This window comes from Xyrauchen texanus, chromosome 45 (genome assembly GCF_025860055.1).
Source record: "Xyrauchen texanus isolate HMW12.3.18 chromosome 45, RBS_HiC_50CHRs, whole genome shotgun sequence".
NCBI lineage: Eukaryota > Metazoa > Chordata > Actinopteri > Cypriniformes > Catostomidae > Xyrauchen > Xyrauchen texanus.
In genome coordinates this window covers 18,270,101-18,296,110 of record NC_068320.1, presented here as the reverse complement: position 1 = coordinate 18,296,110, position 26,010 = coordinate 18,270,101, and the positions used below count along the sequence as shown (strand labels likewise).

Sequence of the window (26,010 nt, the reverse complement as noted above, 5' to 3'; positions counted from 1 at the left end):
TGCCAATCTCGGTGTCACCCAGTGAGAGTGGAGTTCAGGTCAGGATCATCTGAGCACTTCAGACACTGAGACAAGTTGTTTTATCGGTCACTGTCTGACATTTTATTTCCCTGCTGTTTGTTTCTGTGAGTCAGTCTGTCTATGCTTTCCAGTCTGCCTGAAAAAAAAAAGCATGATTTCTTATTTTTTACATTCCTTCATGTTCTTCTCTACTCTTCTCTTCTTTCTCTTCTAACCTTTCTCTTACTTGTTTCAATTGTTGTGTGCTGAAATATTTTTGAAACTGTTTTGGAAATCCACATTCAACTACCCAGACTTGCAGCTGATTACAGCAGCCTTTGCCATAAGTATTTATCATGTATTTGCTATTTGGAGATCCCAGATCTAGTTCGTCTATTGCCCCTTCATTTTCCTTTTTTTAAACTTTTGTTCAAATCCATTGCCAAATCAAACGACTACGCCAAGACTGTCGTGGAAATTCCGTAAAATAAGAGATTCTCCAGAAAATGTCTTTCTGGATCTTTACTAATACTTGCAAGAAGTCTCAGTTAACATACAGAAATCAAAGGTTCCTACAGGTGAAGAGCAAAGCACTCTTTGTGTCCTCATGCCTCATACTCTGCCGGGCATGGTTTCTGTAATACCCTGTACCAGCAGCAGACTAGCTCCTCTCTGCACTGACCACTCAGTATCCATGCTTCGTACAAGCCTCGGGCACGTGAATATATCGGGTCTTACTCTACTAAACGCTGTTGCTGGGCAAAATTAGGAGAGGTCAACTAAAGGACACACACAGACACACTTTATAACAAAGCATAGTACAGAGCATCCACACATTAAATGGTATGCAGGGGAGATAACAGAGACACAAAGTACCGAGAAGAAAAACAATAGAATACAAATCTTCCATTACACTATCTATCTATCTTGTATTTATTCATGTAATGACACCTCTTTCATTCTGTCTCCCTTTGCGTTTTGGCACAGTGATAAAGCTGGACATGCTACACTCATAAGATGAAGATATGAAGGATCCAGTAACAAATCCTGAAAAGTCAAGAACTTAAATCACGTTTTACTTACAACCCTAATTTAAGAGTGTCTCATTAAAATAAAAGTCTTGGAGAAAACAAATGTAAATGCATACATTACATTTATATATTTTGTTTCTTGGAACATGGAAAATAATGGCATTGTATGGCTCAAACACATGGTATACCATATATCAGACACCAGTATAAAAACTATGGTAAATTAACATGAAATTATAAAATTTCTGAAAATGTATATAGATTTGTTACTCACCCATAGATGTTGCAACAAGCCTGTAGTGTCCAGTATCTTCCAAGTGTAATATCACACCATTTAAAATGTTCTAAAAATCTTAAGATGAAAAAAGGCTACAGAGTTTTACTTGACTGAGGAGAAACCTTGTTAAGTAACCTGAATAAAATGACAAGGCATCCCTTCTTAAGGACTATGCAAACGTTTTGCAGGGGTCAAGTGTAAAAATAGGGCCGTTATGAGAGAACCAGTTAAAGGCAACTCTTTATCATAAACATTCAAAACGAATAGCACTTTACAGAAATATTTTATTAACTCAAGTCAGAAAATCTATTTTCGAAAGCCAAAAAACTGAATTAAATTCTATGAGTAATTGTGCAAATTTTGTCACACTGCATTAAAAGCATGCTTCTCATTGAATTTAAAATAAAAATAAATGGACTAGAAGTGATTAGACAGTTTTCATGCACTTCTTTAATATATCAGTTTTTCATATTCACAACAAATACATTAAGCTCTTTTTTCCTTTTATATAATACAGTCTTAAATATTTTTACACAGAAATATTTTCTCAGAACTTCATCTATCAAAATGTCTTTTCTTAACCTTTACTTCTTAAGATGAAACATTTGAAGTCATTTCATTGTTTTTAGCTCCATGCCTCCTAGCAAACAGACATTACTTCCTTTGTACAGCTATTTACAGGTGAAAAGAGTCTCCCAAAACATCTGTATGATAATTCTCACTTGACTGAACTTGCACTGGGGTTTAAAGTGCAGACAAGGCAACAGAAAGGAATATGCTATGGAGGTTTCATTTTCTGTTGGGGGGCCGGTTAAAGGCTTAAAAAGCAAAAAAATAAAAAGGGGTTTGGATGAAGCTAATTTATAAAAAAATCTCAAAGTAGGTCCCTACAAATTCCAGAGACAAGAAGGTGCAATCCATCGAAAGACAAACCTGTCTTCAGTAACATTCCCATAGAAAATAAATACAGCATTCTTAAAATACACATCTACCATTCCTATACGCAACCCACGTTAGGTTTGCCAGCTTAATTTAAGAAGTGTTTAGCCCACAACACACAGAGCACTTCCAAGTCCATTTAAACATCTATACATGTTTGGGCCGTGACCACTGCCACAACCAACGGGGTCGTGAAGTAGAAACTTACATTTCCTCAAGTATAAGTGGCATGTTAAACAAATAGCCAATTCACAGAGCATCACCCTTGATATTCCATATAAAAATTATTGGAAAAGAAACTAAATAAATTATTGAATCCTTCTGAAAAAGCAAGAAGATTGGTGTGTGTGTGTGTGTGTATTTGTTTTTGTAACAGAGCATGAAAAGAAAATCAAGTGCAGATCCTAGGTTATCTGTGCAATATCGAGCATTTCGTGGATTTGCAGTTTTAGTGAAAAGCAAGAAACAAAGAATGCGTAGTATCGTACAGGAAAAAAAAGAGGCCGTGACAGCGGAGCCACTGACGCAAGAGCAGGTTTCAGTACAAAGAGGCCAAAATAACAACAACAACAACAAAAAATCACTGACTTCATCTAAATGAGGACAGGTCCAACATCCACAGTGTCCAGGTGAACTTCAAGGCTACACAGTGCTAGAGTCACCACAGCCCAAATCTTTGGACCACTTTGTTCATGTATAAACGAAGAGCTGGCGTTTCATCATACTTTGTGAGCTGGACGGGCGCTTGGGATGTCTGTTGAAATCATAAGGCAAAACAGCTTGGTTGACGATCCAGATAACCGTTGTCCGGCAATGGTGAAGGTGGACGCAAATGTCGTTAGGGTGTTGGATTAGGCTTTGGTTTTTAGTGTCCCATGGCCCTACCTGCCTTGTAATTGAGCTTTTCATTTTGGAATCCTTTAAACCATGCTTTAACCTCTTAATATGACAAAATATATTAGTCTTTAAAAAGGCTATTTGCTTATCTGCATCAGTCATTTTTACAAAGTGCACAGACACACTGCTTGAAAAGTCCATTTCAGCGATCACATAATGAGTGAGAGAAAATATATATGTATATACACACACACACCTCTCCATAGGTTTTGAAACACCAAAATAAAAGTCATAAAATTAAAGTAATATAAATTAATGTAACTTAGCAGGCCTGCCTGTCTGTCTATAACACAACACAATGTAAAAAAATATATAAAATAAGCAAAAAAAAAAAACAAAAAAAAAAAACAAATGACCCGTGAACGAATGTATCGGAATGAACGCCAGCGACGCAAGGTCCAATGGGTTGTCAAATGACATGCGGATGAAAAAACAAACACAACAGCAACATCATTTAACCATTGCGGCCTCAAAGGAATGGCTTCTCATGACAACAGTAAAGCATAAACTTGAAACTTGCAGTGAAAGACATGTACAGAATGACTTTGCCCACATCTGAATTTCATTACAAGGCGTCATGTTTGCTTTATACACTGTTTTTTTTTTTTTTACAAGCAACTTTAGAGTCAAATAATATTACCTTTGACAGCAGTAATGGAGAACGCCTTATTCAGAAATATAACTTAAGCTACCATACGGCAGTGAATAGTCAAACAGGAAATCAAAATTAAGCTTTACAAGCCCAGAAATGACTTTAAAGTATTTGTATCCACCCCAGAGCTTGATGGTTAAAGCTCTAGAAGACTGCCTTTTCAGAAAAAGCACAGAATCTACAGAAACTCTACAGGAATTTTGAATATCTCCTAATGTTTTGTTAAAGAATAGCTGGTCAAGAGGTCAGTGACTTTTCTATGGTTGCTTCATTTACCCATGCTCACAAACTATATCTGCAGAAAAAACCCCATCCTGGTTCTGTCTATCTACAAACTTAAGACCCAGGTGAAAAACAAAAAGCCAAAGGCAAATAAATGTGTATTATTAGCAACTCCAGCCATAGGCAACATCACAGGTAACACATTCATTGCAAGAGAAAGAAACATTTCTAAACATCATTCAAGTTATCGCATGACTTCCAGCACTTCTCCACGATTGGCTGCGACCTGACGTCCTCCCGTTATGCCGACCAATGTGCATTTACTCCAACATTTGCATTGGTCCAAACATGGTCCCGGTTGTCTGGCTGGCCAATCCTGTGCGTTTTTTCCTTCCAGGGGCGGAGACAAGGCGAGGCTTATGCTCCCAAAATCACAGAGTTTCTTCTTCAAAGACAGCAAAACCCAAACTCAGCTAAATATATTTTTCCCACCACAAACTATTAGTTTGGTTTGTTTGCCTCTTTGCTTCCAGTGGCCAGGATTTTGTTTCTCATATCAGTCATTTTAATTTATGCTGCTTTATCGAGTCCTATTTTCTGTTTATGACATTTTTGTGGAATCAGCAACGACACCCTGCAGAGATCTTTTTATTTTAAAGCAATTCCATCGAGGCCGTAGCTCTTCGGATAAAGAGGAAGAAAAACAGCACATTCTTTAAAATGATTCCTTTTCTGTGTTTATGGATGAGCCCACTGTAGGAACACAAGACGTCTTAAAAAGTGACAAGGGATGGAGTATGAGGATTTGCAGCACTATTTGAATGCTGAAAATTCACCTAAAAGGAGAGAAATAAAGAAGTGCATAAGATCAGTCTTTTACAATTTTAGAACAGAACACAAGCATTCTCTCTTTTCAGCTGCAAGAGGATGTTACAAATAAATAAATAAAAAATAACAATAATGTTTGAGCATGGCTGATGTTATGAGAGCGGAGGTCTGTCTGCACACGCGTTCATACACAGTACATGTGCGCTTGCGTGCAGTCGGTCAATCAAACATGCACGCTCACAATCTCACTTGAGTATGGAGTGGTGGTGGCGTAGTGGGCTTAAGCACATAACTGGTAACCAGAAGATTGCTGTTTCAATTCCCACAGCCACCACCATTGTGTCCTTGAACATGACACTTAACTCCAGGTTGCTCCGGGGGAATTGTCCCTGTAATAAGTGCACTATAAGTCGCTTTGGATAAATCGTTATGACTTGGCACTGAAGGATTTTTGGTGCTAATACTGGATATATTGCTCTTGTTTATGAAAACATCTCTGGTGTATGTGATGTTGAACACTCATGGTGTTTGTTAGTTAACAATCACAGTGACAACAGAACTGATCTATATCAGAAAATCTAAATGTAAAACCCATTATGTTTAAAATAATTACTAAAAGGGATAGTTGACACCAAAATAATCCTTCTCTCATCATTTCCTCACCCTCATTCCATCCCAGATATTTATGACTTTCTTCTGCAGAACACAAAGGATGATTTTAAGAAAATTATTTCAGCTCTGTTGGTCCATACAACGCAAGTGAATGGTGACAAGAACTTTGAAGCACCAAAATGCACATAAAGGCAGCATAAAAGTAATTCATAATACTCCAGTGGTTAAATCCATGTCTTCGGAAGTTATAGGATAGGTGTGGGTGAGAGAAAGTTCAATATGTCCTTGGCTTTTTTTACTATAAATCTCCACTTTCACATCTGTAAGTCACATGTAGCACCTGTTTAGTTTCACATTCATGTCTAAAAGTGAAAGTGGAGATTTATAGTACAAAAGCCAAGGACTTAAATATTGATTAGTCTCTCATCCACAGAGCTGAGATATTTTTTCTAAATAATAATCATCTTTTGTCTTCAGCAGAAAAATAAAGTTATACACATCTGGGATGGCATGAAGGTGTGTGTGTGTGTGTGTGTGTGTGTGTGTGTGTGTATGTGTATATATATATATATATATATATATATATATATATATATATATATATATATATATATATATATATATATACACACACACATATACATACATATATACACACACACACACACACAAATTAAGAGTGCGGCCCTCGAGGGTACATGGATCCAGCTTTGCAGCCCCTGACCTTTCTGAATTTGAGTAGCCCTGATTTATACTGTACAGAATGTAAGAACCAGTACGCTAGTATTCCATTGTGTAACACAGCACATATACTGTAAGTGAATACAGTGCAACTGTTTTTGTTTGTGTCTACTTACCATAGCCACCAGCTTGAATGGGCGTCTTGGGGGAAGCACAGGCGTATAGGCTGAAGTCCTCCGTCTGGAAGCCAGCGCGGTTCAGGGACGGCTCAGAGGCGCTGCGGTGGATCTTGGGCAGAGAGCGTGCCAATAATTCGATGGAGGCCAGGATCTGTCAAAAAAGACAAAAATTAAAACAAAACATTTAATCTAAAGCAACTTGAACATAATACTTTACCACACTAAAGCATTGAGTTGATACTGTGAAAGCAAATTCAAGATTTGATCACATTAATACAGCAGATATATTAGAGGTAAACCAAAGTTCTGAAAGCATGGGTTAGAATCAGCCAAATTTTTACATTTGTCATCCCAAAAGTTGCATTCTGCTAATTAAAAACACTCTGATGCCATCTTGTGGTGAAATACATGCCTTTGACAGATCACAGGCATAATACATTTCTGTGTGTACTATCTGGAGAAACCAGATATGTGTTCACAACATTAACATTGCTGCAGCAGCGGAGTCCAGCAGGGGGTGCTCACCCTGTGGTTTGCGTGTGTCCACATGCCCCTGTATATTGACAGTTACACTATACTGTAAAAAGGCACAGTCCTTCGGATGAGACATTAAACCAAGGTCCTGACTCTCTGTGGTCATTAAAAATCCCAGAACACTTCTTATAAAAGAGTAGGGCTGTAACTCCAGTGTCCTAGCCAAATTCCCCCCATTGGCCCTTCTCAATAATGGCTTCCTAATAATCCCCATCCATAATATTAATATATAACTCTACTCTCTCCTCGCACACTAAAAGCTGGTGTGTGGTGATCGTACTGGTGCACTATGGCTGCCATCGCATCATCCAGGTGGATGCTGCAAACTGGTGGACGTTGAGGAGAGTCCCCTATTCACTGTGTAAAGCGCTTTATGTGTAGTGTCTGAAAAATCACTATATAAATGCAACATTCATTCATTACCTGAGGGAAAAGAGGTCTTTCCTCTCTCTTCTTTTTCAGACAATCTGCCATAAGTCTTTTCATGGCCTTGGGGCAATTACTGCGTACTTTGCTCAGGTCAGGGGACAGGTAACCCCGGCCAACCATGAAGATAATCTGGAGTGGGAGGGATTTGTTAATTGATGTCATAGTTATCCTCTTACACAACGCACTAGTAGACATGCATAACATTAACATCAGTAAACGATAACCGAAACCAAACAATAGATAAATGCATAAAGGTTTGCAGGTTTGGCAAAAAATGGCTAAAGATACTATTTAAAGGAGTAAACATTTTGAACCTAGTCTTCATTTAATATTACTAGTTGTAGCAAGAAATCTCAAACTACTTAAAAAAAGGGATAAATCACTCACCTGGTCTCTGTTGTTAATGTTTGAGTAAGGCAGAGCCCCTGACATAAGCTCATACAGCACTATGCCAAATGCGTAAACATCTGACTGGAAACTATATGGGTTTTTATCCTGCAGTCTGATCACCTCCGGGGCCTGGAAAAGACCAATATGTCAGTCAAGATGAAAGCATTATTTCACCATTTAGCTGATGCGTAAACTATAGGTTAAGTGCTTTGCTCAAGGGCACAATGGTAATAATTGATGTATCAGCCCTTTTACCACCCCAGATCTTTAACTACTAGGCAACATCAGCCCAAGTTTAAAATCAGAGAGATCAGAGAAAGATAATTGCACTGACAAACAGAGGTAAAGACCTCAGCCCATGATACGCACCATCCATAAGATCGAGCCTGAAAGCTGCTCAAATTGATGTGAGCCACTCCAGCGGGACTTCACTGTAGCCAGACCAAAATCACCAATCTTTACCGTCAGGTCCTCATGCAAAAAGATATCTTTGGAGGTGGTGTTAAGGCAGACATTCCAAAAAGCATATGCGAGCACTTATGTTGTGGTGAATTTCATAAACAGATCAATGTTGACTTACAAAATAGATATATAACATAGTGATTTATGAGTAGAACAAACTTCATAGCTGGTAAACAGAATACATCATCATGACTAGAGCCTGGTCCTAGTCCTTGTGCTTTGCCTCAGATAATCAAATGATTGGCATTAATCTCTTAAATAAAGATTTTGGATCGGTAAATGTTTTGCAGGCAACCAGTTTGCAGTTGAAAGGATACTGTTGCTCTTCAGATCTCTATGGATGATGGACTTGGCATGCAGATAGCTTTGGACAAAAATAAAAATGATTAAAAAAATATTAAATTAGTGTATTACAGCTTTATCCATTTAGTACTGGGATAGCAGTGCATTTCAGCCTTTCTGTGCAAGTCTTTTCTTAGTAAACATTAGAGTGCATCTCTACATAACAAGCCCATATTGCAGCCTTGAGGACATGCATTTGCTGATTCAGTGACTCACTCCATGCCCTGAGCCGTTTGGCGGGCGATGTCAATCAGCTTGATCATCTCAAACTTGGTCTCGATGATGTGCAGGTGGTGGTAGAGACTCGAGCCTTCACACCACTGTGTAACAATAGCCAGCTGGGGTTTAGTGGTGTAGCCCATAAAGAGCAGTATATTCACATGGCGGGTTTTCCTGCAGAAGACAAAAGTTAATACAATAACATAAGACAAACATATCAAAGGTTAACAAATAATAAGTGAAACTGATAAAACATCTAGTTAGGGATGCAAGGGCTACAATTTAATTAGATAAATATATAGTCTGCACATGCTGCATGCTTCAAAGTAAATAGATCTTGTTTAAGAATTTATGAATGTAAATGTTGAGCCGACTGCTTATACCAAGGAGCTCAAAAATACCATCATGAGAATTGCATGCTCTGTTTATAGCAGATGACAGTGAGCAGAGTGCTAATTCATGATGTATTGTGCAGCACATACAGACTACATATTTATTTAACGAAATAGCAGCCCTTTGCGGTTTAATAATAACATTTGGTCACGTAGCAACCTGCTTTTTCAGAGGTGAGAAGCTACTGTCAAAAACACACAGAAACGCAAAGGGCTTCACTTCAAAAATAACAGCTTCTGCCAAAATAAAAGCTCCACTTAAATGGAAAAATGTATGACAGAAATATATCACTACCCTATAGTTATGTAATATTCACTGTACTGCTACTACAAATAATAATGAATTAATAATAATTATCTTATATTTAGGCAATATCTCACATTTGTGATGGTCTGTTGTGCAGCACTTTATTTGACGAAAATAACTCTACTGTTGCATTTTGGATTGTGTTGTGAGGTTCAGTATAAAAGCACTTCATTTGATAAAAACAATATGTTGGAAATGTTATGTTCTATAAAAATTACAAGCAAAAAAAAGTATCAAAATGGAACCATCAGATCTTGTACTCATTCTCCAAAAATGGTATCGGGAAATCCCTACTTCAAGTAAAAGGTTCGGCCAATAATGTGCTACTATGGCATATGTATACAGGGGGGATAAAAACACTTATGATAATTTTTTACATGTACAAAATGTCTTACTATGATTTTAATTTATTTATCCTAAATGGGGTGTTAAATTTGAAGCACTAAATCTACACCATAGCGATAGGGCACTTTCCATGAATGGAAATAAACATAAATAATAAATAAATGTGTACAATAAAACAAAAAATGCTAGAATGAGTTACTGGATTGTGAGTAACAGGGCTGAAATAGAATCAGCCATTAAAAAAAAAAAACATCGGTTTACCACTACTATCACAATTTAAGAGCAGCCTGCAGTTCTGGCCTTATCGTACCTGAGGACACCCACTTCATTCTTAAAGGCCTGTAGTTGTTGTGGAGTGGGAGCTGTGACATTCAACATCTTTACAGCCACATCACCTATGAGGAAGAAACACAGATTACAATCTATTCTAAAAACAACAACAACAAAAAAATCATTAACATTTTTGCGAGACCCACCATGCCACTTTCCCTTGTAGACTGTTCCAAAGGAACCAGACCCTATCCGCTGACCCAGGGTGATCTGACCTTCTGGGATCTCCCAATCATCGCTCGAGTCCCGTCGACCCAAAGTTTTCTACCAAGCAAAACAGAAAACCAATTAAAATGGTTTATTCTATTCAATGACCTCGGACCTGGACCACAAGATCCATTGAGGTCAAAGAGATTCTTGATCAAGCCTACAATGATCGCTGAAGCTCCTTACCATTTTATTGCGGTCCTCAGATGAAGACGATGGCTTCCGCTCCCTAGGTTGGCACGGTGATTTTGACAACTTCACATTGGTCAGGGAACCGGGAAGAGAGGCAGGAGGTGTGGCTGACAGGCCTGCTGTGGAGCCTGGAATTTGGAGAGGTTGAGAAACAAAATAAAATGACTTTAACAGAATGTAAATACAAGCAAGAGAGGAGACAGACAGTAATAGTGAAATAAATAATATTTTATAGAATCAAGTCACATAGGGGAGATAATACAAGGATATAGTGAGAAACGGGGGACAGTGAGCGATGCATGCAGCAACTAGAGAATAACATCAAAACCTGAACCAGGGGCCAAAGTTTCAAAATCTAATAGCATCCCAAAACTGTCTATCATTGAGCTATCAGCAGTCTAAAATTAACCCCTGACACACAGACCAGTAAGAACAAAAATATACCCTACGCAAGTACTACGCAAATGCAAACATGAATGCTTAGCCTGCATATTCCAAGTGTGCGGTCCCACTGTACATAATACCCGTTTTTGTGTTACTATGCTGTAATAAACCTCAGGATTCAAGGGGTTGGTAGTTACCTTCAAATGTTGCGTCATTAAAAATGATGAGTTATTATTCAAGTAGCTAGTGTTAAACATGTCGACAGTTTAACTAAGTTTAATTCGCTGAGTAAAATTGTCTTTAAACTGTTACTGTCACAACAATAGTTGACTGACTGTAGAAGAGTTTACACCAATTAAACTTTTTTACGTGTATTCATTCAGAGTTTCCACCGGCTTTCCAGTTGTTCATGATACTGGATATGTATTTTAAGAGAGTAGGGCAATAAAAACAAATGTAGCTGTCGAATAGTCATATGATCTAATTTAATGTAAAATGAGATCATATGAATCTCTAAAGTGGGTCATGTAAATAAGCACAAACTCTGAAACTGGCATTTCTCTGTGCGGTTAAAGCTGCTTCTATGAGTCACCTTAAGTGACCCAAACTTGGGGGGTTGAAACTGCACCCGGAGACGCTCATGACATTAAATCATTACAAACTGTATGTGCACGTGTTTCTTATCGTAAAGAAATTGACGATACGCAGCTCTATTAAGTAAAGAGAGATTGTTTTAATTGTTAAAGATGGATCCAAATTTAAGTGAACAAAAAGGTGAGAGAAGGTATCTTAGTCAATTATACATGGCAACAAAATTATATATATTTTTGGCTTGTTTTCAAGTACTCGAGGAGCTATGATGCAGAAAATATAAAAGTTTGCTTTCAGAGAATGTTGAATATAACCTTGAATATATATGTGTGTATTTTGTCTCTAATACCCTGGCAGAAGTATAAAAAAGTGAAAAAAATACACATACAAAATACACATATATTCAAGATATATTCTCTGAAAACAAGGATTTTTAGATATTTTTTTAATGGAAAACAAGACAAAAACACTTGATGACAATAGGATTTGTTTTTCCAGTGAACTTTTTACTGTATTATAAGTTAAGAAATTAAGTGAAGATCATTTACAGGCATTTTTAAAAGATTATATTGTACTCTTTTTATTTTTAGTAAGCACATATTTAATACAACTTGAATTGTTGGTTAAGAACTAAAGATTACCGCTAAACGGTGCAATAATCGCCCGAAAAGTCGAATCATCGTTCTAATAATCGTTAGATTGGTCGATTATCAAAATCATTTTTAGTTGCAGCCCTAGTACGGAGATGGCATGCACTACGATCATTTTTGAGCGGATGAAATATTTTAGAGCAGAGCATTGAGGCTATTTTCCAAGACTTTTTGAGACCTGGAAATAACTTGTTTTTCACAGGTTTTCAATGACCGTGGGAACTCTGTTAATTGAGTTCTGACTCAGATCACAATAACATGTAGAATCGAGCTTGCGTTTGTGTTAATGTGCTCATGTATAGTATTGCTGCACAATCAGTCAAATAAATAATCACATTTACAATTATAGCTTTTGCCACAATTAACTAATTGTGAATATTGTCAACTGCAATTCATTTGCAATGTTCATTGCCGTGTTGGTGCATTGTAACAAAATCACATACAGGTCTGCTGCCCGCTTTGCGTGTAATTTATTCAAAATTTTAAAGTTTTGTTTTCTTGCTAAGAGTGAAGATTAGGCACTTTCTTGATTTACTGATGTATTAAACAGAAATATTCAGATTCATCTATTCATCTGCTTTTTTTGAATGTGTAGACAACATGAAGTATATCACACCCACACAAAATAAGTAAGTCAAATTAATTGCAACTACAACATTAAGGGAAATAATCGACAGTTATTCATTTTTTAATTATCAAGCAGCCCTTGCATATAGAGCATGTTTCTGGCCTAAAATGTGTCCTGGAGATAAGGATGCTGGTGACTGCTTAAAAAAAAAGCTATAGCATGAAGGAATCTTCATTTAAAAGGGGGACAGACCTGTCCTTTGAAAATGTGTGAGTAGCATGTGCTGTTTTTGCATCACTAAGTAAATTTGTTAAAATATAGTGTTAACATCAAAGGAAAGTGAGTACAGCCCATCAAATGTCATTGTAAGCATTTATATGAGAGAAGTGGCAGAGAAAGTAAGAATTAAAAAAGAGGGAGTGAAACACGTCAACAAAACACACAAGGTGACAGACAGACAAACAAGCAGAGGACGAGACAAGGTGTGGGACACAGTGACGCATAAAGGCCTAGCTACCTCTGAACACTGGCTCAGGCTCAAAATCAAAGACAATGTCATTGGGGTGGGAGGACAGAAGGGGGCTTGAGGTCCGTGTTCGGTTCTTCCTCAAGCACCGGGCTGGTTGTTGCGAGGGGGCTGCAGGGGGAGAGAGACAGACACAGGATCACTGGCCCTGAAGCTCAGGTGAACTTCTTGTCTCCCACTACCAAAATCCTGTGTCTACTCTCAAAAGGTTGTTTAGAGATTATTAGGTGAAGCTTAGATGATATAGAGCCAGTTTTGCTTTAGAATGATATAAAGTCTATCCTTTAAAGGAACATTTCAACCAAAAATGAAAATCATACACTCACCCTCATGTTGATCCAAACCTGTATGACTTTCTTTCTTCTGTAGAATATCAAGAGAGATGTTAGGCAGAATGATCCCATTGTGCTTTCAATATGAACGTGAATGGGGAGGGGGGCTGTCAAGCTCCAAAAATTACTAAAAAAAGCACGATCAAAGCTGAATACACTAAGGGTTATAAAACTTTTTAATTTGTCAAGAAACCTCATAATTGATGATCCCCTTGCGAGGGACCACCTTCCTAAAATATAAAGGCAGCTGTATATTTTCATTTAGAATCATGTATATTTATGCTGTGTGAGAAAAATATTTGATTTTTTTTTTTTTTATTATAGATATTTGTCATAATCCCCAAATGAATAATGAAAAAATATTATATGGAATTTTTTTTTTATTTAAATTTTTTAAATGTACTGTATTTTTTTTAACTTTCAGGAATGAGCAATCTAAAGGCAACAGTGGCAAGGAAAAACTCTAAACAGATACACAAGTACAAACTATTATTGACAGTACAAACAAGGCAAAAAATGCAGAGATGAACACTGAAAAATACATAAAATAATGTAAAACTATATCCAGAATTGTATTTACTTCTTACTGTAAAACGATATGTTTGTCAATAGAATAAATAATCACGATACAGCTCAGGATTTCAGAGAAATCTTTAGAAAGCAGAATGAAAGGGGTAATAATGTCAAATTCTGTAAATATTATTATACCTTTTTTCAACATTTGACACCCTTTTTTGTCTGAACATTTTCTGTTGACCCCAGAGAACCTCCTTGCAGCCCCCTGGGGGACCCCGGACCCCATATTAAAAACCCCTGGTCTATATGACTCGTGCACTATATTCCAAGTGTTTTTAAGTCATATAATAGTTTTGTGTATATAATAGTATAAGACATTATTTTCAGTCATTATTCACTGAAAATGTTGTCCTTAGCCATGGCTCTCACATCACATTTTTACATATTCAAATTTGCCATGTTGTAAACCAACAGCATTTGCAATCACCATCAATATCAAACCTGGTGTGACGCAACTTCATGCATCAAATTTTAATATGCGCAACTTCATTTTCAATGAATAATGACTAAAATTTCATTATGTTCATAACACTAAGCTATCGTATGATTCAGAGGGCTCTGAAAATAGCAAAATATTTGTATGGACTAATTGTACGAGAATTTTACGGTGCATTTTTGTACATTTTGGAGCTTAACGGCCCCTATTGACCTGCCTCACATCTCCATTTGCATTTCACAGAAGATAGAAAGCCATACAGGTTTGAAACAACATGAGGGTGAGTAAATGACAGAATTTTCTATTTTATTTCAACTGAATTGTTCCGGATTTGTTTTGGAGCACCGCTCAAACAGAAAGGACTGGTGTAATAGGCATAGATCAGGAATTAGTTGTTTAGATCAGGCTGCTATTGATAAAGAAATGGGCAAAAGCAATTCACATAGCAGATGGGGAAGAGAAGTGTCAATCGGTTTGTCAGCTTTAATACCAGACAGAGTGAAATGGAACAGCTTTGCCAAACCTTTAAGGCCAATGACACAGAGATAGCACAAAGACATGGGATGATGGAAAGCCATTTGAACCCGTTGTGTCTAAGAGTATGTTTTACGTTTGCAAGATTCCTTACCTCCATCTGACCTCGGTAAGCCTTGATCACGAATCAAATCCTGTACCAGAATAAACCAGATTAGCAGCAACTACTGTTTCCATTGGTATATCCATATTATTCAAAAACCTGTTCTAAAAGTTTATAAGATCCCTGTAACTACACACAGACACTTTTGGGTAGTTGACATGAAATGCTTATTAAAACTGATTAAAATAACATAACTTACGTTGGTTTAGTCACTATTTACTCATGTTTAAAACCCTTGTCTTTCTACAGTGGAACACATAAGCTGTTAAGTAAAATTCAAGGGACCTTTTTTTAAATGGAAAAAATGCAATTAAAGTGAATTGTGAATGAGGCTCACATTCTGCCAAAACAAATAATTTGGTGTTTCACTGTAGAAAGTCAAATAGGTTTTGAACAACATAAGGATGATTAAATAAATACAAAATTTTCATTTTTGGGTGAATAATGCTTTAAAAGAACCAGTGACTGGTCAGACCACCAAAAAATATACACTTTCCATTATATATTCAGAAAAAATGTAACCTAAAATCTAAAAAAGATCATGGATCTGTTCTATCAACTACCCATTTAAATATATATAGAACAGAACATCTACTTATAACTTTGCAACTATGTGCGCATATTTTAGTTCTCACGTCAATGTTGACCGGTTCGATGGTGTTGAGATGGACGTTAGGGGCGGAGGAAGAGCGATCCCTCTGGCCAAACTGGTTGCGATGGTCCTCCTCTCCGGGTCTGAAGGGCTGTGGGATAGGGATGGATTTGGATGGGGACACAGTAGGATGGCACAGACACCTGCAAGAAACACAGACAGAAGCCCAGTTAATTTCCACATAATAATGCAGTAACAAACACTGTAGACTTTTTAAACAGGACAGGCCTTTTCCAAATTCTTAGCAATAACAGATTGGGGGGTCTTACCCAGTGGACTCAAATGGAGGGAGGGAGGGGCACATCTCTGACACAGGGGTTGTGCCCTCTGATGACACCTCCTCCTGGGTAATGGGGTGGTGCACCAGAAATTTTGATGCCAACAGTAAACTAAACAGGAAAAATAAATAAAATTCAGTAGAAAATCAATAATGCATGATCATTACATGGACCCAGAGCACAAAACTTTTATTTTGAAAAAACATTTGAATAAATATTACACAGAAATGTGGAAAACACACACAATTAGTGATGACCAATTAATTAATAATTTGCCCGATACTATGCATTTTTATGTTCAATTGGCAGATTAAAAGGATAGTTCACCCAAAAATGAAAATTCTCGCATCATTTACTCTCCCTCATGTCATATCAGATGTGTATGGATTTCTTTCTTCTGCTGAACACAAACGAAGATTTTTAGAAGAAAATCTCAGCTCAGTTGGTCCATACAATGCAAGTGAATGGTGACCAGAACTTTGAAGGTCCAAAAATGCACATAAAGCCAGCATTAAGATACTGTATAAGACTCCAGTGATTTAATCCATATCTTCAGAAGTAATATGATAGGTGTGGGTTAGAAACGGATCAATATTTTAATTCCTTTTTTACTATAAATCTCCTCTTTCACATTGTTCTACTTTTTGGCAATTCACATTCTTTGTGCATATCACCATCTACAGGGAAGGGAGAATTTATAAAAAAAGGACTTAAATATTGATGTTTCTCACCCACTCCTATCATATCACTTCTGAAGATATAGATTTAACCACTGAAGTCATGTGAATTATGCTGCTTTTATGTGTTTTTTGGCAATTAACATTTCTGGCCACCATTGACTTGATGTCATTCTAAATATCTTGGTTTGTGTTCAGCAGAAGAAAGTAAGTCATACACATCTGGGATGGCATGAGGTGAGCTATCTCTTTAACAAAAGTGGTCTGGCTGGTGTTCCAAATTCTAAAATCAATAGCTATTTAATGGATAGTGCACATTTTGTTGTCAAATAACTTTTAATGAATGGAGTACATTTTATAAATAAATAAGAGTAAAATAAGTGTTTATCTTATTTGATATGACTAAATACATCAAAATTATTAACCATCGGGCAACTCTGCTTCCTAGATGTTACTATCTGCCATAAAACTAAAACGAATAATGAAAAAAACATATTGGCTAGCCACTACACACAATACGCAAACTATTTCAAATATCACTTATATGGTGCAGATTAACTTAAAAGTTAAAAAAATAAAACTATTATCTTATTGTTTCACTCTTGTGCAGACCATGAGGTAATACACTACTGAATCGGATGAAATCTCCCATGATGACTCACTCCAGCTGATCGTAGTTGACACACATGAGCGGGACCTCTGTGCTGCAGCGCTGGTGGAACTTGTAGCCACATGTCTGACAGCGAAAGCCCTGAAATAGCAGCTTCCGGCAGAAATCACAGAAGGCCAGCGTGAAGAAGGTCTTTCGCACCTGCCAACAGCCATCATAATAGCGGTCAGGGTTCAAACCCAGGCCATGAACAGTTTGATATCTTCAAAGCATGGTATTTTTTACATTAAAAGAATAGTTTACCCAAAACTTTCCAAAAAGTATGACTTTTTGCTTTTAATGGAACAAAAAAGGAAAAGTGTTAGTCTCAATCTCAGTCACTTTCATTGCATCTTTTCTCCATAAAATCACAGTGAATGGTGACTGAGACTAACACTTCCTTTTGATCTTCCAAACTCATACAGGTTTGGGCAACATGAGTGAATAAATAATGCCTGAATGTAAAACTCTCACTTTAGGTCACTTAAGGTAAGTTAAAACATCATTACAAATTTCTAAAATAAAAATGACCACACCTATGGCGTGCCCTGTCGTCTCTTACTCCTTCTTTCATGTAACTTCTGATTGATTATGAGTCAAACTTTGTGGTCAATTTCATCATACTTACAAAATTGTGGGTCGTCAGTGGCACATTCTCTAAAACCTCAACATGAAGCTCCTCCCCCGTCAACCAGGAAATGTCTGTGTCCCAGCCAATGGGCTTCTTCTCCCTATTGTGGGCAGGACAGTGTAAATAGCAGTGAAATTCAGTATTCAGTATGACAATAGCATTAACTTAATGGCTTAGATTAAAAGAATACATTGTTATGTCCCCTGAATGGGCTTATTACTTATTCGCATTAGTTTCACTAGTAATTGTGTGCATTATTAATTTTTTTACCCATCCTGAATCCTGTAGACCGCACAGCATTCTGGGATCAACCCTCGCATCATGAGAGCCTTCTTTAACGAGTCTCTCACAGTCATCCCACAACGAGCTGGGACCTGACACATACACACACACACACACACACACACACACACACACACACACACGCGCGCGCACACAACACACAGATGAGACCACCACTTACTCAAATGTAGCTCTTATCTCCTTTCAGTAAGTCTAAGACTTACTCGTCTGTGGTTATGTCAGGGCACATTTGATTTCTTGGCTTCTGTTCACATCGGAGCTTCTCTTTACTAACCCAACAGAGACATGCTGAGCAGATAATCAAAGTAAAGGGGGTCACCTAGATTTGCTCATTTCACATGGATTCCAACAGCTTTACAATCTGGCCAGTGGAAATGTCCTTTCTGAAGCCCTGTTTGCAGCCTAACTGGTGAGTGTTGTCAAAATATCTCAACATCTCAGTTAATGACAATCAGGTTGGGAATCAAGAACCAGTTCCTGTTTAAAACCAGTTAAATTCTCTCTAAATTCTGTACATATAAAAGCAAAACAGGACCAATAAGTAATCAGAAAATGGCAACAACCATCTTCAACTCACCACCGTCCTTTGTTTGTTGGGCAGGAATACCCTTACAATGGGTTTCTGAGGTGAGCGGGGATTGCTTCGGCTTGCGTCAGTTGGGGTTTGTAGGACAGCCAAGGTGTTTGGGGCAGAGGGGGCACTATGCCCCTTCACATCCAGCAGTGTTGGGGTTGGAGAGGAGCAGAACTCTGTCCCATTCCCAATGGACTCCAAAAGTTGCTGTTCCCGCTGTTGTAATGCATCCAGCTTACTTGTGTACTCCTCATATGCCTGTGGCATGGAGGAAATAGATCATCAATACTCTATGACCATGTTTCACATAAATGATCATCTGTTTTGAACCTATAGAAATAATACAGATTTGAGGTTTTGTAAGCAGAGACGAATTAGCGGTTAATGCATACACAAGAAAGGCAATTTTACATTCGGTGTATTGGATATTCCTCATACAGAATGCAAGATGAAAGTATATGCAATTTCTCTAAACTTTAAAACACTAGTGGGTTCATTTGCCAGAAACTTGATTGCACTGAATTTTCACTCTTCAATAACTTTCATGAAGGTCGCTAAGCGACAGCAACTAACTGTGTTGCTTGCTATAATTTCTGTCTGCCAGCAAAACAAAACCAGAACAAAAACAAGACAAAACTAAAGCAGATCAAAAGAAAGTTTCTGCATTCAACAGCCAAGTCTACAACAGTTTATATCAAGAACAATTGTACATGCCATGGTGTCAATTTCTGCTCACTTATTTATGATAAGAAGTTTATTTTTATTACATCAGGTATCTTTCAAGTTTTTTTCTCTTTCTCCGGCCAACTCACCTCCAGGTATATAGATGGCGGATTGTGTTCTCCTCCAAACTTATCTAAAAGGGCTTCAATGTGCTCTTGTGTTAGCTTAATCATCTGTTTGATGTTCCATATCTGCAAAGAAAATAAATGATTTAGGTGTTAGCAAACCAAAATTTCCCCAGCTTCCTTTTTTCGATAACACTCTTTTTAGTGGGCAAGCGTTTCAGCAGAGCCTTTTGAACTTCACCACAGCAGAGTGAGGGCCTCATGCTTGTGCTAAATCTAATAAACAAAGTGATTGTTAGTTGTCCTCATTAAGCTATAAAAACTGAGTGTGGACACCCTGTCTCTGGCCCTGCCCACAGACAAATGTGTAATAGTGATTAAATCTGAAGTGTGGAGGATGTAAAATATAGGCTAGACTAGGCCTTAGATCTAGCTCTGACAATGCAACAGTGAAAACATAACAAAACAACTTACCGGTAGCTGAATCGGTTAACCTAATGTACAATTTAAAATAATGCACTATTTCTGCAACCTTAAATCTTCCAATTGTCACACCACTTGAGAAACTCTAAAAGTTACAGTAACTCCCAATCAGGTTTTCACTCGAGTCATTCATTGGTCGAACAAACGAATAGTTCAGCATCAAACTCAAGCCACTGGTTGAGCCAATGTTGCCGTGTCAGGCTGGTCAGTATGCTCATAAACAAAGCAATCTTTTGATTGTGTAACAGTGCTTGCACCTTTTGGGCAAATCGATCTACGTATGGCTAACTTATAGTAGTTTCTGCATAAATACATTTGGATTAAAAATCACATTTAAACTGAATATTTCAGGTTCAATACAAGTTTAGCTAAATTGATAGCATTTGTGGCATAATTTTGATTACCACATCAATAAATTGACCCTCCTTTTCTTTCAAAAAAAAAGAAGCTAATATCCGTGTTCCAGTGAGGCAATTACAATTGAAGTGAATGGGGCCAATTTGTAAATGCTAAAATAATCCGTTTCAAAGAAAATTGCCACAAAATAAACAATATTCATGTTAACATGATTCTAGTGTGATGAAATTGCTTTCTAACATTTTCTGTAAAGTTATAGCCAATTTTTCAAATTCCGTTGCCATGACGATGTAATGTCAACAAATCCTTAAAACTAGGGATGCTCCGATCGATCGGCTACTGATCGGTATCGGCTGATATTCACGTTCTATGACTCGATCTGTGATCGGTAATTAAACGATCACCGATCGCTCATGCCGCAAAAGATGCACGGCTACTTTAAGACTTTAGAAGCACTGTCATGACATCACGGGGGGAATACTGGCATAATTTTGTAGGACAACAAGCTTAATTCAGCAATTAAGAATGATGCTGTGGGAGAGGTATGGCGAATATGAAAGGTACTGTTAATGTGGCGTTTCACACGCGTCAAGGCAAAGGGAAAACACCGCTGTGAAAAGGTCTATATTATCATTCATAGCAGCAACTTCTCTGTCTCTGCCAGGCATAGTAATAACCAATGTGGTGTAATTAAAAAATCTTTATTAAATATCTCCTGATTAAATGGCATTAACAATAGTAGCACATAGTGTTGCCACGGTACCAACCACAGTAGTCGGTACCGATACCAGTTCAATTTCACGGTTCTCGATACCAATTTCAATACCACAGGAAAAATATGCTAATATGATAATGTGCTATCGAACACACCAGTTTAGTTATTTTTAATTATGTTAATAATTATAGTTTAATAATTATTATTATTTTCCAGAAATTTAGTTTAGTTTAATTTAATTTCATCATTAAAATGGTGTCTAATCAATAAATTCTTACAACTTTTAACAAGGGAACATAAAACTTTTTAACATGTCATTGCATATTTATTTTTTTTGCCAAACTTTTATTCAACAGATGTCTTGCTTGTGATACTTTAATTATTATTATTACAGAGAATGTAAAATGTTACTATAAAGTTGAAATATATTTGTATTCAATTTCAGGCATCTAGATTTTATTTTGAATCGTGCTTTTATTATGACGTATTTTTTGCCGTATACTCACTGATCTATAGAGTGCGTGTGCTTCACTTTTCTGGATAAACAGTTTGCTACACTGTGCAGTATGATCACTGAAATCTCATCTTTTTATACTGGCCTTTAAGTCTGACGAATGAAATGTAGGACACAGTTTTGGAGTGTTTGTATTTTAGATTACTGGTGTTTGTGTATGTGGTCATTTTGAAATGTTGTTATGTTTTAAATTGTATTACTGTGACGCACTTTGGTTAACTGTTGTTTTAAATGCGATATAAATAAAGCTGAGCTGAGATTAGAGCGCAGATGCTGTGATTTTAATTGTATAAATATATATTTTACATGATTCACAATGGATAAGTGATCTGCTTCATACAACGTTTGATGCAAGATTGCAGCCTTTATCAGTTTAATAAATCATACTAGGCCATGTCACGACTTTAATTTGGTTAATTGTCATTTTCAGTCTACAAGAAGTAAAAGATCACGAATTCAAAATAAGCCTGTGAGCATTTTAAAGCTGTCGTGTGTCAGTCATACTGTGCGCTGATACCGGATAGATTCGGTACTCGGTACTACCGAAACACTGGTACCATAACATCTTTTTTATTTTAGTATCGACTTGGTACCGAAGTACCGGTACTTTTGACAACACTAGTAGCACACATAGAGTCCAGAAACATGTGCTTGTTCTCTGCTTTCCGGTCATCTCTTGCCCTCATGAGAGAGCATGTGTTCTCCTCATTGAACTCAAGTTCAAGCAGCAACAAGTGAATAATAAACTATTAATACAATCATCCAACTAAATGAGAAAGCAGGGAAGGAATTTATAAATATAATAATAATTTTTACAATATTAAGATACCATAATGTAATGTATTAAATACACTCACCTAAAGGATTATTAGGAACACCTGTTCAATTTCTAATTAATGCAATTATCTAATCAACCAATCACATGGCAGTTGCTTCAATGCATTTAAGGGTGTGGTCCTGGTCAAGACAATCTCCTGAACTCCAAACTGAATGTCAGAATGGGAAAGAAAGATGATTTAAGCAATTTTGAGCATGGCATGGTTGTTGGTGCCAGACGGGCCGGTCTGAGTATTTCACAATCTGCTCAGTTACTGGGATTTTCACGCACAACCATTTCTAGGGTTTACAAAGAATGGTGTGAAAAGGAAAAACATCCAGTATGCGGCAGTCCTGTGGGCTGAAAATGCCTTGTTGATGCTAGAGGTCAGAGGAGAATGTGCCGACTGATTCAAGCTGATAGAAGAGCAACTTTGCCTGAAATAACCACTCGTTACAACCGAGGTATGCAGCAAAGCATTTGTGAAGCCACAACACGCACAACCTTGAGGCGGATGGGCTACAACAGCAGAAGACCCCACCGGGTACCACTCATCTCCACTACAAATAGGAAAAAGAGGCTACAATTTGCAAGAGCTCACCAAAATTGGACAGTTGAAGACTGGAAAAATGTTGCCTGGTCTGATGAGTCTCGATTTCTGTTGAGACATTCAGATGGTAGAGTCAGAATTTGGCGTAAACAGAATGAGAACATGGATCCATCATGCCTTGTTACCACTGTGCAGGCTGCTGGTGGTGGTGTAATGGTGTGGGGGATGTTTTCTTGGCACACTTTAGGCCCCTTAGTGCCAAATGGGCATCGTTTAAATGCCACGGCCTACCTGAGCATTGTTTCTGACCATGTCCATCCCTTTATGGCCACCATGTACCCATCCTCTGATGGCTACTTCCAGCAGGAGAATGCACCATGTCACAAAGCTCGAATCATTTCAAATTGGTTTCTTGAACATGACAATGAGTTCACTGTACTAAAATGGCCCCCACAGTCACCAGATCTCAACCCAATAGAGCATCTTTGTGATGCGGTGGAACAGGAGCTTCGTGCCCTGGATGTGCATCCCACAAATCTCCATCAACTGCAAGATGCTATCCTATCAATATGGGCCAACATTTCTAAAGAATGCTTTCAGCACCTTGTTTAATCAATGCCACGTAGAATTAAGGCAGTTCTGAAGGCGAAAGGGGGTCAAACACAGTATTAGTATGGTGTTCCTAATAATCCTTTAGGTGAGTGTATATTGAAAACATAAAATAGAAATAAAATGAGGAATTATAATAATTATATGAAACGATGACAATGAATCATTAACCAAACACATTAAGTTTAATTGCACATATGGGTTATCACTTTGTCTTGAGTTTGACATTAAGCCATTGTTAGCCAATACTTGATTTGAAGTCTTTTTATTTTTTTATAAAAGCTTTTTTTATAAGCATTTTAAACTTTTAAAGGCAAAGTGACATTACTGGGAAGATGCACATTAAATTAATAGTGACAGTGAGCAGAAAGCTTACGTGTAGCATTCTTCAATTGCATCATAAAATTTTATCATATTCAAAGTTTACTGGAAAAAATCCCAGCCAAGTAAACACAATTTGAAGGTGCTACAAAGCTTCACATGTACAATTCATTATGATCACTGTTGAGAAATAATTTTACAGGAGACGGTCAAGAATCCTATAATGCCTCAATGCCCCACTTGAAATAGTTGAAGTGCATCTAACTTTATTTCGGACTTAAAATCCTGCATTCCGATTCAAGCCGACACTTGATTCTAATCAACAGTGCAGACAAACTGGCTCTACTAGTCAAATTAGTGCAAGAAAATGCATTACAGCATCCTGTTTAAAAGGCACCCGTGACCAGGGTGAAACTGTTGTGATTTTCTCCTGACAGTTTCTTTAACAGAAATGTGTTAGAGGCCTCTCTTTTAATGCAAATTCCATGTGGTAATAGACCACATGTTTTCAACATGATGCAACAAAACCAAGTCCGTTTTAAATAGCATGATACATGTGAAATACTTGCAGCTATTCACAACTTCTCTTTAACATTCATACTGTAGTGTTCCTGTAGCTAAACTAGCAATGTGCTAGCACTGACAAGGATGTGGGTTCTAATCCCAGGGAACATGCTAATATTATGTATAACTTAAATACACAATACGTTGCTGAAAACAGCAATGTTTACCATTCCTGACATCAAACAAATACATATAAATAATTGTAATAAAAGCAAATTAGTTTTATGGATTGTGCTACACAATCAAATCCTACACCAATCTATTTCAAGAGTTATTTTTGTTCTCAAAACATGAATAAAAGACTAATATTAAGTAAATATACAATTACTATTATGAGTAGCACAAGTAAAACCAGACATTATAACTGTTAGAGAAGCCACCAGTTAAATTAATTCTAATCACCACTAAGCTAGCACTCCTATACCGATAATTTACCAGCTCTTTAATCCAACTAGTCTGCCAGCAAATCATGAAAGCTGTTTCCATAATAAACACGTATGTGACCTGCTCTGTGACGGTGTAAAATATTTTAATAATTAAATGAAATTAGATGAATGGATGCATAGATAAATACAGTGTGTTTCAGTAATAGAGAGGGCCCGTTATAACAGCACAGGTGATTTGAGCACACAGACAGCTAATTTATGTTTGGAGAAACGCAGGGCTTCGTGCACGAGCACAATGACATCACTGGAGATTTAAATTTAAATGCATTCTAAAGCAGATTCGCAGCTCGCGCCAGCTGGTGTCACAAAGAAGATAAAACAATGCATTATGGTTCCCCGTGCGATCAGTAGTTCGCTCGTTAATAAGGTGAGATAGGTAGCATGCATGCTATAGAGCTGGCCTGCCTGAGCTATATGAAACCAATAAAGCCAATGAAACACGGACAGGCCTTCTGATAAACATTGGCTCAGAACTGCATTGAAAACGGGAGAGAATTATAAATGGCGTCATTCGGAAATGCACCTTGCGAAAATACATATGCATATGACTCCGCATTTGCTCGACTATATATTTGTGCATTATCTTGCACCACCGCCTGCAATGCATTGCATCCCTCAAGATCCGTAATGCAGCCGGTGTTTCTAAAATATCTCCCATCCAGCCCAGCTCCGCTCAACAACCGAGCTCTCCTTCAACCTCGACTCCCCCCATTGTACCTCCTCGGGAATGTCTTGTTGACATTCGGGCATCGCTGCTCCTGCGGGACAGGCGGCTTCGAGCCCCGAACCCAGCTCGTCCAGTCCCGGGTCCCTCTCCGGATTGCGGCTCATGGTGTCTCCGTTGAAGACGGCCGGTGGGGACTCGGCGCTGCTCAACGCCGCCATTTTAAACCGCGAGAAACTGAGTGGAAAATA

The 26,010-nt window shown here is 37.6% G+C and overlaps 1 protein-coding gene across 2 annotated transcripts; it reads right to left on the bottom strand.

The window, feature by feature from the left end:
• Positions 1 to 1,753: 1,753 nt before the first annotated feature.
• braf (B-Raf proto-oncogene, serine/threonine kinase) lies at positions 1,754 to 26,010 on the bottom strand. Of its 2 annotated transcripts, XM_052119095.1 has the most exons (20): positions 25,813 to 26,010; positions 19,744 to 19,845; positions 18,935 to 19,189; positions 18,325 to 18,428; positions 18,052 to 18,154; positions 17,437 to 17,585; positions 16,089 to 16,208; positions 15,803 to 15,962; positions 15,159 to 15,198; positions 13,178 to 13,297; positions 10,462 to 10,595; positions 10,215 to 10,332; positions 10,049 to 10,133; positions 8,692 to 8,868; positions 8,451 to 8,497; positions 8,041 to 8,159; positions 7,669 to 7,800; positions 7,276 to 7,410; positions 6,316 to 6,469; positions 1,754 to 4,854 (listed from the first exon to the last, which is right to left on the bottom strand). In XM_052119095.1, the coding sequence occupies exons 1-20, from the start codon at positions 25,978 to 25,980 to the stop codon at positions 4,832 to 4,834; spliced, it is 2,445 nt and encodes an 814-aa protein (XP_051975055.1). In that variant the 5' UTR covers positions 25,981 to 26,010; the 3' UTR covers positions 1,754 to 4,831. The 2 variants fall into 2 exon arrangements, with proteins under 2 accessions (XP_051975055.1, XP_051975056.1); XM_052119096.1 differs by lacking the exon at positions 13,178 to 13,297.

Coding starts and splice junctions, on each gene's coding strand:
- braf (XM_052119095.1), bottom strand. CDS start 25,980: ATGGCGGCGTTGAGCAGCGCCGAGTCCCCACCGGCCGTCTTCAACGGA. Junction 13,298..15,158: donor CTTACCGAGGTCAGATGGAG/GTAAGGAATCTT, acceptor CTCCCCCTGCAG/CCCCCTCGCAACAACCAGCC. Junction 10,596..13,177: donor GCCTGAGCCAGTGTTCAGAG/GTAGCTAGGCCT, acceptor TCCAAATTCCAG/GCTCCACAGCAGGCCTGTCA.